This window comes from Tachypleus tridentatus, chromosome 3 (genome assembly GCF_004210375.1).
Source record: "Tachypleus tridentatus isolate NWPU-2018 chromosome 3, ASM421037v1, whole genome shotgun sequence".
Lineage (NCBI taxonomy): Eukaryota > Metazoa > Arthropoda > Merostomata > Xiphosura > Limulidae > Tachypleus > Tachypleus tridentatus.
Window position 1 is genome coordinate 38,763,924 of NC_134827.1, and position 14,789 is coordinate 38,778,712.

The 14,789-nt window shown below is 33.6% G+C and overlaps 1 protein-coding gene across 1 annotated transcript in view; it reads left to right on the plus strand.

Annotated features, from left to right (window-relative positions):
• The first annotated feature begins 907 nt into the window (after window positions 1-907).
• The window catches only part of LOC143246716 (transmembrane 9 superfamily member 1-like), a 61,976-nt gene continuing 48,094 nt past the window's right edge, over window positions 908-14,789 (plus strand). Inside the window, 3 exon segments of the mRNA XM_076493808.1 lie at window positions 908-987; window positions 5,664-5,768; window positions 13,599-13,717. Coding sequence (XP_076349923.1) covers window positions 954-987; window positions 5,664-5,768; window positions 13,599-13,717 — 258 coding nt within the window. The 5' untranslated portion in view covers window positions 908-953.

Genomic DNA, 14,789 nt, shown 5'->3' on the forward strand with positions numbered 1-14,789 from the left:
TAAATATAAAATTCCAGATTAATAACTTAAAGCTACATTTAATATAATGTAATAATTCAGACTAGGATTGTACGAAAATATGATAAACTTGATTGGTCACTTTCACCGAATAAATAAACAAAAAAAACATTCTAGGATTACATTAATCCAAAATATTAATAAATTTGAGCATGGTTTTCTTTAAATGGTATAACAACATGGGTTGGTTTTCTGCTTATTTACATATAACATATTTACATATAACAATTTGCATGAGTTTTATGTTCATTCAAATAACAATTGGAAACTATATTTACTGTAATGACATCTATATTTGTATTACTTCTAAATATAATATAATAAGAAACTATCAGTTTTACATTCCTTCTGAATGTAACAATTTAATTCCACCAGTTTTACATTCCTTCTGAATGTAACAATCGAACTCCACCAGTTTTACATTTCTTCTGAATGTAACAATGACCTCCACCAGTTTTACATTTCTTCTGAATGTAACAACGACCTCCACCAGTTTTACATTCCTTCTGAATGTAACAACGACCTCCACCAGTTTTACATTCCTTCTGAATGTAACAACGACCTCCACCAGTTTTACATTCCTTCTGAATGTCACAACGACCTCCACCAGTTTTACATTGCTTCTGAATCTCACAACGACCTCCACCAGTTTTACATCCCTTTCATGTATGATAACAGTCTCTGCTAGCATGGCATTCCTTTCATGTATGATAACAATTAATAATAAAAACATTCTGTATATTTATTGCTTTAAAAGTTGGGATTTATTTTTGTGTCTTTACTGATGTAATGTATAGTGTATTCCTTGTTCAGTAAGGTAAACCATAATTGTATTCCTTGTTCAGGAAGGTGACATATAATTGTATTTCTTGTTTAACCACTCATAGATTCAGCACAAGAGCTTAACTTTGGGGGAAGTTCTTGATGGTGACAGAATGGCATTTTCTAATTATGATATAAAATTTAAAGGTAAGTTCATGGTCCAAGTAATTAATGTGTAGAATGTAAGAATAATTTTTATTATGAAATATTCCAGAATAGTTACAATATATTTTAATACATACATAGTTACTACATTGTAACACTGAACTACAGGCTAAATAGCTAACATACTTATTTCACATTGTAATGCTTAAGAATTTCATAAAATGCCTGGAAAGTTGATAAATTATTACTTTTGTTAATGTTTAAAGTTAGCAATTTAGGAACATAATGAAACAATCGCTTTTGTTTTTACCCAGTGAACAAGATATTAGGTTTTGTGATCTTTCTTCTTAAGTTAATATTTCAATTTTGTTGAATTACCAAAGCAGTAATATTAAGCAAATAAGTTACTATGTTTCAAATAATGTGTACTTCCAAAACAGTACCATCTTACTCACTGAAAACTCTCTCACGGTTCTTTGATCTCCAAGTATTGTTAAAACTTTCAACAGCTCATCAGTCAGTTCTTATCATTATCATTATATTTTTGCCATGTTTTGATGATGTGACTATGCTCGGACCAATCATACTGTACCATCTATAATGGTGTAGATCTTTACCATTATAGTTCAATATGTATTGACTTCAAGCTTTACTTTGTACTTCATTTCCATTGTTTTTTAAATGTTTGCTTTCTGAATTATCCTTTGTTCATATGAATTCAAAATTTAATATGGAAGGTGATTAACACTTAGTTTGACACTTGTCCCATTTCTCAGGGTCATTGATGTCTGCAAATGAAACACAAGCTATAGTTAACATGTACTATGTTCGGCCAACAATTTTATCCTTTAAAGTTACAATTTTACTGAGGTAGAATGAATCTAATGTGTAAAGTTTCTTTCTGTGGTGCTTTTTCATAATCTGAGAGGTGTGAGGTATTGTCCATTTTCCCCAGGAGATCTGTAGTTAGTTTTTTAGTGTGTATTACTTACTCTCCATAGGTATACTCATGTGCAATGAGTTTATCTGAAGTTGTTCATTTACTGGGTCTTACAATTCATGATTTCGTGGGAGGAAGGTTTCTGCTTGCTTCTTTCTGTGCCTAGTTAGTCACTCACATCACTTCCTACTTCAAGAAGCTGCTCAGATGGGGTTTCTTATCACATTGGACAAGATCCTAGTCAGTCACTCACATCACTTCCTACTTCAAGAAGCTACTCAGATGGGGTTTCTTATCACATTGGACAAGAGCCCAGTCAGTCACTTGCATCACTTCCTACTTCAAGAAGCTGCTCAGATGGGGTTTCTTATCACATTGGACAAGAGCCTAGTCAGTCACTCCCATCACTTCCTACTTCAAGAAGCTGCTCAGATGGGGTTTCTTATCACATTGGACAAGATCCTAGTCAGTCACTCACATCACTTCCTACTTCAAGAAGCTGCTCAGATGGGTTTTTTTTTATCACATCTTCAGTCTTCACAAGACTGAAACATGTAGAGTTGTTTAGCTTTTATTAATTAACTTTACACAAATAAATTATCATATGCATCAAAACATCTATCTTATTAAATCTTTCCACAATGCCTGTATAAAACAATATTATATCTGGTTAATGTGTTGAATACCAATAGTGGACTTGAATTTTGATCATGTGAAAGTATACAACCTCTTGAGCTTGTGATAAAAAAAAAATTGTTTTATGGATTTGAAAAAAGTAAAGTTTTGACAGGTGGGTTAAATTAGAAAAGAAACAATTTATTTTATGTGTATTGGGATACAGGTTTGTGTTAATCAGTTCATTGTATTTTGTATTGGGATACAGGTTTGTGTTAATTAGTTCATTGAATTTTGTATTGGGATACTGGTTAGTTCTTTACATCTGTACACTTGACAGATAGAATTATTCATGTTATTAAAGTAATTACATTAAGGCTTAACCCTTTCAGCACTGAATAACACATTTTAATGTTTGGCATATGCTGAATATATATGTTTGATACTTCAACTAATTACGGTATCAGTACTAAAAAGCATGATATCTCAGCAATAACTCAACAAAAGTCCCTGAAATGTTCAGTGATTGTACCCAATACTATATATGTTAAATTTAATACATATGAATAACAGGAATAAAGGAAGGTCGCCTGCTGCACTGAGCCTTCAAGTTGACTGTGGTCGGCAACCGTGCTGAAAGGGTTAAGGCTACTGTTGTAATTATCTGGCTATGGATTTATGGAAAGAAAACCGTAGGTCAGAAATGATGTTGAACTATAAACCTTTGAACTCTGTTTTAAAACAATGACATTAAACCAGACAAATATTGCCATTATGAAAAACCTGAGTATATTGGTAAAATAAACCATCAGCTTAGTAAATTAAAAAAAAAATAGACTTTTTATAACTACCTTTGAGAGAAAATATAAGATTTTATATTCATGAAGATGCAAAAAAAGTCAAAATATTAGAGGTAAAATGACTTTCAACAAATTGCCCTATGTAACAACAAACTTGGTATTTTTTTGTCCTACCAAAAGTACACAAAACTGGGTACCTGTCCAAATTTATTATTCCTAACCTGAAACTCCTCACCTTGAACTAAATTAGAGTTACTGACTCTTACCTTGCTGATGAACATATTATGGCCAGTTTTGATAATGAATCTTTATTTTCCAATATATCTTGTGGTGAAACTTCAAATTTAACCATGGACCTTTTCTTTCCCACTGTCACTGAACAGTATCATGGTTTCACCTATAAACAATTCCTGGAAATTCTTGTCCTCTCCACAGAGGTAAAACATTTCCTCTTTAATGATGTCATTTATGACCAAGGTAGATGGAATTGCCATTGGGATCCCTGCTGTATCTGATGATAGCTAACAGTTTTCTGTGCTTTCATGAACACAAGTGGCTAGAAAACTCTCCATGTGAATTAAACCTGTCCTTTATGAATGCCATATTGATGACACTTGTTATTTTGACAATCAAGCCACATTTCCAAGTTTCTATCTTACTTTAACTCCCAACATTGCAATATCAGATTCTTATCTGAACTCCTGGAGAGTGATTCTTTACCATTTTTCAGGTGTCAGGATTACCAGTAGAAGGTAAACATTTTTCTGTCTCTCGTTATCGTAAAATAACTTTTACTTGCTTGTACACTAGTTTCAATAGTTTTATCCCCTGCTTCTTCAAATGTAATCTGGTTATATCATTATTAAACAGATGTTTTAATATTTGTTCTAATTGTTTCATTTCACACTAAGCTTTCCCTTCTACATAGGTAGATGTCAAATAATGGCAATGACTGATTTTCTGAGATTACACTAATTTCCCAAACAACAAATTTTAACCATCAACCAATGTACACATTGTCCCTAAAGATTCCCTACTTCTAGCCATTAACCAATGTACACATTGTCCCTAAAGATTCCCTACTTCTAGCCATTAACCAATGTACACATTGTCCCTAAATATTCCCTACTTCTAGCCATCAACCAATGTACACATTGTCCCTAATTCTTTTCTTTCTTTTAATGGGTTCTCATTCCCTACCAATTAAAAAAAACAATTCCCTTCTCAAATTAAAACAAAAACTTCCATTCTCAAATTCAGCTTATAATAGTGTACAGACTTACCCTTAGTACCTTAGCTTCTACAGTCTTGGGTTGTTATAAATATACACTTTGTGACTGTAAGGTCTCGTACATTGACAGAAGAAAATGCCACTTAAAAATTAGAGTCAGTGATAATTTAGAATATCCAACAGAACCAACATTCCACTACCTAAATCCTGCCGCTCGTCCATTTATTCGTGTTCTGAAACCACAGGTAACAATATTTCATTTAATGATTTCTCGGTCATGACCACAGGATCTCCAGACCATGACCTCTACTTTAAAGAAAGCACTCATTGTTAAAGACTGCGCATAATAATTATCTATATGTACATTTCTGAATGAGGTACAGCATATGGGAGTAACCAGAAAATGAGAGAATCCTTGATACACGCAACAAAACAATAATGATACTGTTGTAAAGTGATTCTGTTTTTAACGTTAGATGATACATTCCCAATATTAATATTCAGTTGAGGAACAAATTGAACTTAAACTATAGTAAAGTGAGTTTCAATTCAAATAATAATGTGATTTCAATAAAAGTAAAGATTGAAATAGATATTTTTTATCTATAGAGTGATAAGTTGGTATATACTTTGTATGTGTGTGTGTATGTATAGCATGCCAAGTTATTGTTGTCATTTACAAAATGAGTCCTTTTATATCAAATTTACAAAACTTGTGGTTATCTTAACTGACCAAAATTAGTATGGGAATAATTAAAGATAATCTTAACATAAAATAATAGAATATAAACATTTGTTTTTACTTTTACATATTTCTTTACCAGTCATTTGTGTATATTATAAATACTATCAGACGTATCCATCCTAATGACAGCAATATAAGGGAGTACAAAAGAGGATACTGCAGAATAATACCCAAACAAAAAATTTATTTTTGAATTGTCACTTTTATCTCTAACATATCATCCCCAAATGTAATTATAATAATAGTGATGGTTCCAAATAAAAGATTTGGTCATTTTTTTTCCTACCTGTTTACTCCAGATTTCATTCCATTTGCTGATATTGTGATACAAAACGTGCCTAATGAACTACTAACTATTTAAGTAACCATCAAAAAATTTTGTTACAGTTCCTATTGTGGATGCAAAGTTGTGCACAGTCCGCATGGACCACAAGGATTTGGAGAAAATCAGAAGTGCAGTGGAAGAACTCTATTACTTTGAATTTGTTCTTGGTAAGTATGATTAACCAGTAAGTTTGGTGATTTTCAGTCCAGCTATAATGTTCTACTGTATTCTGCTTGAGTACCAGAGAACAAAAGAGTCATCCTTCCAAGGTTTACGTAAGAGTGTATTTTATACCAGAATCAGGCTAAAATTTATATCTTAGTGTTTATTGCATAACACATTTAACACATTATATTTCTGTTGATAGTGATTTTATTTTTATTACTGCAGTTCACATTATAATTAGTTTTAACCCTGTGTGTATTAAGGTGGGGTCAAAGTGCACATGTCATAATCTTTTACAGAGTGCAGTTCAACAGAGTTTTATGTCAGAAGTATCAGTTATTCATTTTATTCCATATTGTCAGTTTACCAAAGGAGTACATGAGTGTAAAGTGCATGATAGCCAAAAGTAACTTTATCTTAACATCATCTTGCAGTCCACCTTGTTGGTTTCAGATTCAGACTGATGTTACCAGTTCAGAAATACATTGCATACTTTAAGGACACTGCTGTTGTAATACGTATTTTTTTTATGTACAACAGAACTGTACACTTTAATAACAAACTTGTTACATTTCTTGTAAATATATAAATTCAGAATTATAGTCAGTACTCCATCCATTGGATGACTTCTTATACATTTGGTTAAAGAAAAATGGGATTCATAATTTTGTGTGATAGGTATGACATAGGCTGTGCTGACTTGTGGAGAGATAAGATGTACCCTCAGTTCTTGGAAGGAGTGTTCATTTCTGTGGTGTAGAGTGTTTAGTTTTTGTGCTATAATTTGAGTCCTGTTAAACCATTATACAATAATTCTTGAGTCATGGACAGCCACTGCAATAATATATTGAGTTGTAATCAACTATTGTTTTATATCTTGAGTCATGTTCAACCATTGTTTTGTGGTTTAAGTTGTGATCAACTGTTGTTTTGTGGTTTGTTAAGTTGTGATCAACTGTTGTTTTGTGATTTGTTAAGTTGTGATCAACTGTTGTTTTGTGATTTGTTAAGTTGTGATCAACTGTTTCGTGATTTGTTAAGTTGTGATCAACTGTTGTTGTGATTTGTTAAGTTGTGATCAACTGTTGTTTTGTGATTTGTTTAGTTGTGATCAACTGTTGCTTCGCGGATTTGTTGTTGTGATCAACTGTTGTTTTGTGATTTGTTTAGTTGTGATCAACTGTTGTTTCGCGGATTTGTTTAGTTGTGATCAACTGTTGTTTCGCGGATTTGTTTAGTTGTGATCAACTGTTTCGGTGATTTGTTTAGTTGTGATCAACTGTTGTTTCGTGATTTGTTTAGTTGTGATCAACCGTTGTTTAAGCGATTTGTTTAGTTGTGATCAACTGTTGTTTCGCGATTTGTTAAGCTGTGATCAACTGTTGTTTCGTGATTTGTTAAGTTGTGATCAACTGTTGTTTCGTGATTTGTTAAGTTGTGATCAACTGTTGTTTCGTGATTTGTTTAGTTGTGATCAACTGTTGTTTCGTGATTTGTTTAGTTGTGATCAACTGTTGTTTCGCGGATTTGTTTAGTTGTGATCGACTGTTGTTTCGTGATTTGTTAAGCTGTGATCCACTGTTGTTTCGCGGATTTGTTGCCAGATCGACTGTTGTTTCGCGATTTGTTAAGTTGTGATCGACTGTTGTTTCGCGGATTTGTTGTTGTGACGACTGTTGTTTCATGATTTGTTAAGTTGTGATCGACTGTTGTTTCGCGATTTGTTAAGTGTGATCGACTGTTGTTTCGCATGATTTGTTGTTGTGATCGACATGTTGTTTCATGATTTGTTGCTGTGATCGCACTGTTGTTTCGCGGATTTGTTGTTGTGATCGACTGTTGTTTCGCGATTTGTTGTTGTGATCGACTGTTGTTTCGCGGATTTGTTAAGTTGTGATCGACTGTTGTTTCGTGATTTGCTGTTGTGATCGACTGTTGTTTCGCGGATTTGTTAAGTTGTGATCGACTGTTGTTTCGCGGATTTGTTAAGTTGTGATCACTGTTGTTCGTGATTTGTTAAGTTGTGATCACTGTTGCTTTCGTGATTTGTTGCTGTGATCGACTGTTGTTTTCGTGATTTGTTGTTGTGATCGACTGTTGTTTCGTGATTTGTTAAGCTTGTGATCGAATGTTGCTCGCGGATTTGTTGTTGTGATCGACTGTTGTTTCGCGATTTGTTGTTGTGATCGACTGTTGTTTCGCGGATTTGTTGTTGTGATCAACTGTTGTTTCGCGGATTTGTTGTTGTGCAGATCAACTGTTGTTTTGTGATTTGTTAAGTTGTGATCAACTGTTGTTTCGTGATTTGTTAAGTTGTGATCAACTGTTGTTTCGTGATTTGTTAAGATGTGATCAACTGTTGTTTCGTGATTTGTTGTTGTGATCGACTGTTGTTTCGCGGATTTGTTAAGTTGTGATCGACTGTTGTTTCGCGGATTTGTTAAGTTGTGATCGACTGTTGTTTCGTGATTTGTTAAGATGTGATCAACTGTTGTTTCGTGATTTGTTAAGATGTGATCAACCGTTGTTTTGTGATTTGTTGTTGTGATCAACTTTTGTTTAAAAAAGAATGCAGTGACAGCTTTATAACCTTCTGAATGCTTTTTTTGCTGCATCTGCTACTAATGGGTTAAAAAATGGGACCAGATATTTTAATCTTCTTGCAAGAATCAATTGAGATACATGAAGTGTTATTCATTATTTAATTTACATAAAATCTTTGGAGAAACTGGATATAGCAAAGTCTGACAAAGGGTTTTGATGAACAAATTTTAAGAAGTATATTTAAATGAATGAACTATTTTTTACATTCCATTTGTTGTATTTTTTTGTTTTGTTTCTTTTTTTAAAGCACACCTTAATATAAAAAAAATAGGATTTTTGCAACTATCCATCATTTTTGGAACATAATTTGTGGCTACAAGATAGAATTGTTTCTGTACACCTTTTACTTGGAACAGCCAGTATTTGTTGAAATTTTGTTAATAGTGATAACACTCAACTGATAATTCAGTGCATTCTAGTCATTATAGATCTTGGAGATTTTTTTATTCTATGTTCATATACTGTATGTGTTTCTTAAGCTTTGATATCAGTTGGCTTATATTGATTTATAGCTGTTCATTAAAATCTGTTTGAATTTCATGCTACACATGGGTATATCATTAGAGCTCAGATGTTTTTTCATAAGTTTTAAGAACTTAGAGTATAGGGAAGTTTTATTTAAGAATCAACCCACCAATCACATCTTCTGAACTTGTAGTTTGAGTGTTACAGTAAATTTGTACATCTGTTTCATTATGAATAATTTTTGTTAACTTCAGAGTAATAACTTGTTTTGATGTTTCTTTAAACTGCAAGTACAGTGGCACCTTGGTTCTCAAACTTAATCTGTTCCAGAAGGCTGTTTGAAAACTGAATCAGTTTTTCCCATAAGAAATACTGTAAATTAAATTAATCAGTTACAGACCTCCAAAAATTACACATTATGAAGCATTTTAAGTAAAAATATTGCTTATTTATACCTGTATAATAATACTTGCATGCATAAAGTCAACCACAAAAACTATAAACACAATAAATGAAAATTTAACTGTACTTTACCTGTGCTGAGGAGAGCTGATGGCATAAGTGAAAGGTGGTAAGGAATGTGCAGAGTAGGAGGGTTATTATTGTTTGGAAGGGGAGTCACCTTCCATAAAAATGTCAGATGACTCTCCTTCTGGGGTTCTTTCTGTCTCTTTGCACTGCTACAACCTGCTTGAGACTCACTGGACCTATTTCTGCCTGCATTTTAAAATGTTTCTGAAGTAAGACATGGCATTGTCATTTAAAAGGTTTATGCTGCAGTTTGCTACAGCTTTGTCAGGGTGAAATATTTTCACAAAACTTTGTAACTCTCCCCATTTTCCACACATTTCCTTGATTAGTGGACTAGGAACATCCACCCTTCCCTCCTCCTCATCTGAAGACACTTCCTCAGTTGCCTCTCTGTTGCTGCTTCTTCTGAAGGTCTTGGAGTTCTTCCGTGGTGAGCTCAGCGTTGTGGTCTTCCACCAACTCCTCCACATCATCACCACTCACATTCAAACCCATACACTTGCCTAGTGAGACAATATCCTCGATAACAGGCTCAGCCTCAAAGCCTTCAAAATCTCTATTACTGAGTCTGGCCACAATTTCTTCCAGGCTGAGTTCATGGTTCTCAAAGACACTTCCCTCCAGGCTTTGTCTATGATCCTTATGCAATGGAGGATATTAAAATGATTTTTCCATAACTCTCTGAGGGTTAACTCTGTGTCAGGTCACTTCAAAGCACCTTTGAAACAGTGCTTTGTTGTAGTTTCTTAAAGTTTGATATGACCTGCTGGTCCATGGGCTGAATGAGAGGAGTCGTGTTAGGGGACAAGAGCTTCACCGTAATGAAGCTGTACCCTCCACCAAACCGCCCTCCAAGCCTGGTGGGTGAGCAGGTGCATTGTCCATCACAAGAAGGGCCTTGAGTGGCAACTGTTTTTCATTAAGGTAATTATTTACATTTGGGGCAAACACTTTATGGACCCACCCATAAATAATTGCCTGGTTACCCGTGCTTTACTATTAGCCCTCCATATGACATTTAGTTTACTTTTCAAGACATTATTTTTCTTAAAACCCTGGTTCTCAGAATGGTACATAAGCAAAGGCTTAAGTTTTAAGTCCCCACTTGCATTACTACATAACAATAGAGTTAGCCTGTCCTTCACTGGCTTGTGTCCTAGCAGTGACTTCTCCTCCTTGGTGATGTAGGTCTTCTTTGGCATTTTCTTCCAAAAGAGGCCTGTCTCATCACAGTTGAACACTTGTGGGGGAATAAAACCTTCAGCTTTTACATAGTCCTTAAATTCCCTAACAAATTTATCAGCAGCGTCTTTGTTAGAACTGGCACCCTCCCCATGTCTCACCACACTATGTATGCCACTTCTCTTCCTAAATTTTTCAAACCACCCCCTACTAGCCTTAAAGGCATCACTTGTATCAGCACTCATTCCAGGGGTGTTTTTCAGGAGGTCAGCATGCAACTGTTTTGTTTTCATACAAATGATGGTCTTGGAAATGCTATCACCAGCTAACTGTTTTATGTTTACCCAAATCAACAACAGTTTTTCTACCTCTTCCACTGTTTGTGATCTTTGTTTCGTAAGCACTGTCACTACTTTTGCAACATCAGCTCCTTCGATGAACTCTTTATTTTTCAGTATAGTGCAGACTGTAGACTTCACCATACCAAACTGTGTAACAAAGTCAGACACGTGAACTCCATTCTCATGCTTTGCTGTGAGATCTTTTTTCACCTCTATTGTGGTTCTAACAACTTTTCTTTTTGGTTTGCTGCTTTCATTATCCTTATTTGACCCCATGGTTGCTTATTTAATCAGAATATTTAGAAAAGGAAAAAAACAAAAATGAGATCGTTCACAGCAGATTTTAGCGGGAGTGTGGACTGAGCGACAGGTGAGGGTAAAATGTTTTGGGCAAGCTTGGCTTGGGCTGAAAATAGTTGAAGGGTCGTTAGGGTTATTTCGGGGGTTCGGGCCATGACAGCTTGGTTCGGGAACAGAGTTTATGTTTGATAACTGAGACATTTTTTTCTAAAACAATATACTCGAAAACCGAATTGTTTGAGAACCGAGGTACCACTGTAATTATTTTTTGTTTTGTGTTTTGTCAACCTCAATAACATATGGGGGGGGGGGAGACTTATGCTTCACGTACAAAATATTTCTTTGGTTTTTATGTTGTCTGTTTGAATGTATGAAGTTTAAAAATGTGAAACCAATAAGAATCAATTCTGTTGCCCTACCTAAACTACTTGAATATGAGGTTTAAGTACAAAGAGTTCTGTGAAGATTATATGGAATGTCTCAGTGACTACAAGGTTAAGCCTAATCTACAACACATGATACACACCAAATATCTCTAGTTCAAAAGATACTCTGAGCCAAATGGTGTGATATAAATGACAAAGTGAATGTCTTATCTTGTAAGAGAAACTTGGTCTAATGATACTATCACTATCAAAACCTGAGTACTGAATGAGATATTAAAACTCTTAACTTAACAGATCAGTTCCCAGTACCCAGTGCATGTGGTGATTCATTCCATTGTTCCTTATTTCATGTTTGCATAACTTAGTTTTAAAAGCTTTACGCATTACTCTTTTAATTATATAAATGTTTAGGTTTAGTAGATTGTATAATATTTTCTTGTATATAAGGATTATACTCAAGTTTATATGAATAAAATGTTTAACACATGTATAAAAAAAACCAACAAAATAATTCATTGTTACCAGTATACATTTTGTACTATGTATATTTTGCTTCCAAATATTTCTCTGTTAATTTTTAAAATCAAAATATCTTTTATTATATAGGATTATTTAAATAAGAGAAGTGGACACTGTTGACTGCAATAATTATACCTGGTTACACCCTAAATAAGTGATCAGTAACTGAATTATATTTGATAACTCTGATATGGAAAATGTTAATCTCTCTCAACATGTTTTGGGCAAAGTTTAAGTGTAGAGGTGTTCATAATCCATTTAGAATATAACAGCATTAAGATCACCACAAATTGTACACTTGACATCAGAATGAAACTGCTGTTTAGTATGTCTCAAAACCTTCTAAGAATAAATTTAAATTTGTATTAGGACTCTATAACAAGTAGCATCCACTATAATATCTGGTGACTTTGTAATGTGAGTAGGAGCTTGTATCTAATTTTGTCACTCCAGTCATGGATTGTGGATAGTATAATAAAAATGTTTATAAAAACGGCAGTTGTTGTCTTCACATAGGTTTGTTATTCACCAGTTGTTTGTGATTAAAGTTCTATAGAAGTGATTATTCCTTATTTTAAACAAGTTTTCTGTATGTATATTTCTGAGTTAAATACAATAATTTGGGTGTGGGTTTCAAATCTTCAATGTTCTCAGCAGTCAGTTAGTTGTGTGTGGATATTAAGTTGACAGTTAAAAACCAAATCCTTGAAGATATGTATTTTTATGTTCAGATAATTAACATATATAATTGGACAAAATGATTATAATAAACTGATATAATTGTTGAGTAATGCAATCAGTCTGTTGAACATGTTGGCTTCATTGTGAATAAATTTATAAATAACATAATGATAATTTATAGGTATGACAAATTATGAAATAAGCCATATTGGTGAATTTTAAAATTGCAACTAGCATTTAGCTAACTTTATTACATCATAATATAAAATACAAAAGCTACTTTATTAACCTCACAAATGATATATTGTAAATTAGTAAAGTTGGGTTCATTAGTGTTAGGTGAAGCAAAAAAATAACATCAGTACAACATAACCTTCATTAAATCTGAATGTAATGAGTAACAGTTTATAATCTCACTCATCCAATACCTTTATAATGGAGCTCACTTAATAAGAGTAAATAACTTTCAGTCATTAATTAATTAGTTTTATAGCTCATTCATCTTTATTATTTCTTCATTTCTCCAGAATTATCTTCTTATCTTTAAAATTATAATTCTTATCTTAAAATCAAGTTTTCCTTATTCAAAAGCTTCTTTTATAAATTCATATTGGCTGGTGTTCAAACTGACTTAAGAAAGTAGCAGGAACTGTTTTATTAATCAAACTGACTTAAGAAAGTAGCAGGAACTGTTTTATTAATCAAGTTAAAAAATATTTAATCAGATTTTTCTATTTACACTTCAGTTTCTGTTTTGTAACTACTGTATCAAAATAGTTTAAAATATTTTGTTTGAAAACTTAGTTTAAAAAATTACTTATAGATGATCTTCCACTTCGTGGATTTATTGGACACTTGGAAGAAGGGGGTTTTTTACCACATACCCACAAGTTACACCTGTGGACTCATCTTACTTTCAATATAGAATACAACGAGAACAAGGTACGTCAATTTGAATACAATGAGAACAAGGTACGTCAATTTGAATACAATAGAACAAGGTACGTCAATTTGAATACAATGAGAACAAGGTACGTCAATTTGAATACAATGAGAACGAGGTACGTCAATTTGAATACAATAGAACAAGGTACGTCAATTTGAATACAATGAGAACAAGGTACGTCAATTTGAATACAATGAGAACAAGGTACGTCAATTTGAATACAATGAGAACAAGGTACGTCAATTTGAATACAATGAGAACGAGGTACGTCAATTTGAATACAATGAGAACAAGGTACGCCAATTTGAATACAATGAGAACAAGGTACGCCAATTTGAATACAATGAGAACGAGGTACGCCAATTTGAATACAATGAGAACAAGGTACGTCAATTTGAATACAATGAGAACGAGGTACGTCAATTTGAATACAATGAGAACAAGGTACGTCAATTTGAATACAATGAGAACAAGGTACGTCAATTTGAATACAATGAGAACAAGGTACGTCAATTTGAATACAATGAGAACGAGGTACGTCAATTTGAATACAATGAGAACGAGGTACGCCAATTTGAATACAATGAGAACAAGGTACGCCAATTTGAATACAATAGAACGAGGTACGCCAATTTGAATACAATAGAACGAGGCACGCCAATTTGAATACAATAGAACGAGGTACGCTAATTTGAATACAATGAGAACGAGGTACGCCAATTTGAATACAATGAGAACGAGGTACGCCAATTTGAATACAATAGAACGAGGTACGCCAATTTGAATACAATAGAACGAGGTACGCCAATTTGAATACAATAGAACGAGGTACGCCAATTTGAATACAATGAGAACGAGGCACGCCAATTTGAATACAATGAGAACGAGGTACGCCAATTTGAATACAATGAGAACGAGGTACGCCAATTTGAATACAATGAGAACGAGGTACGCCAATTTGAATACAATGAGAACGAGGTACGCCAATTTGAATACAATGAGAACGAGGTACGCCAATTTGAATACAATGAGAACGAGGTACGCCAATTTGAATACAATAGAACGAGG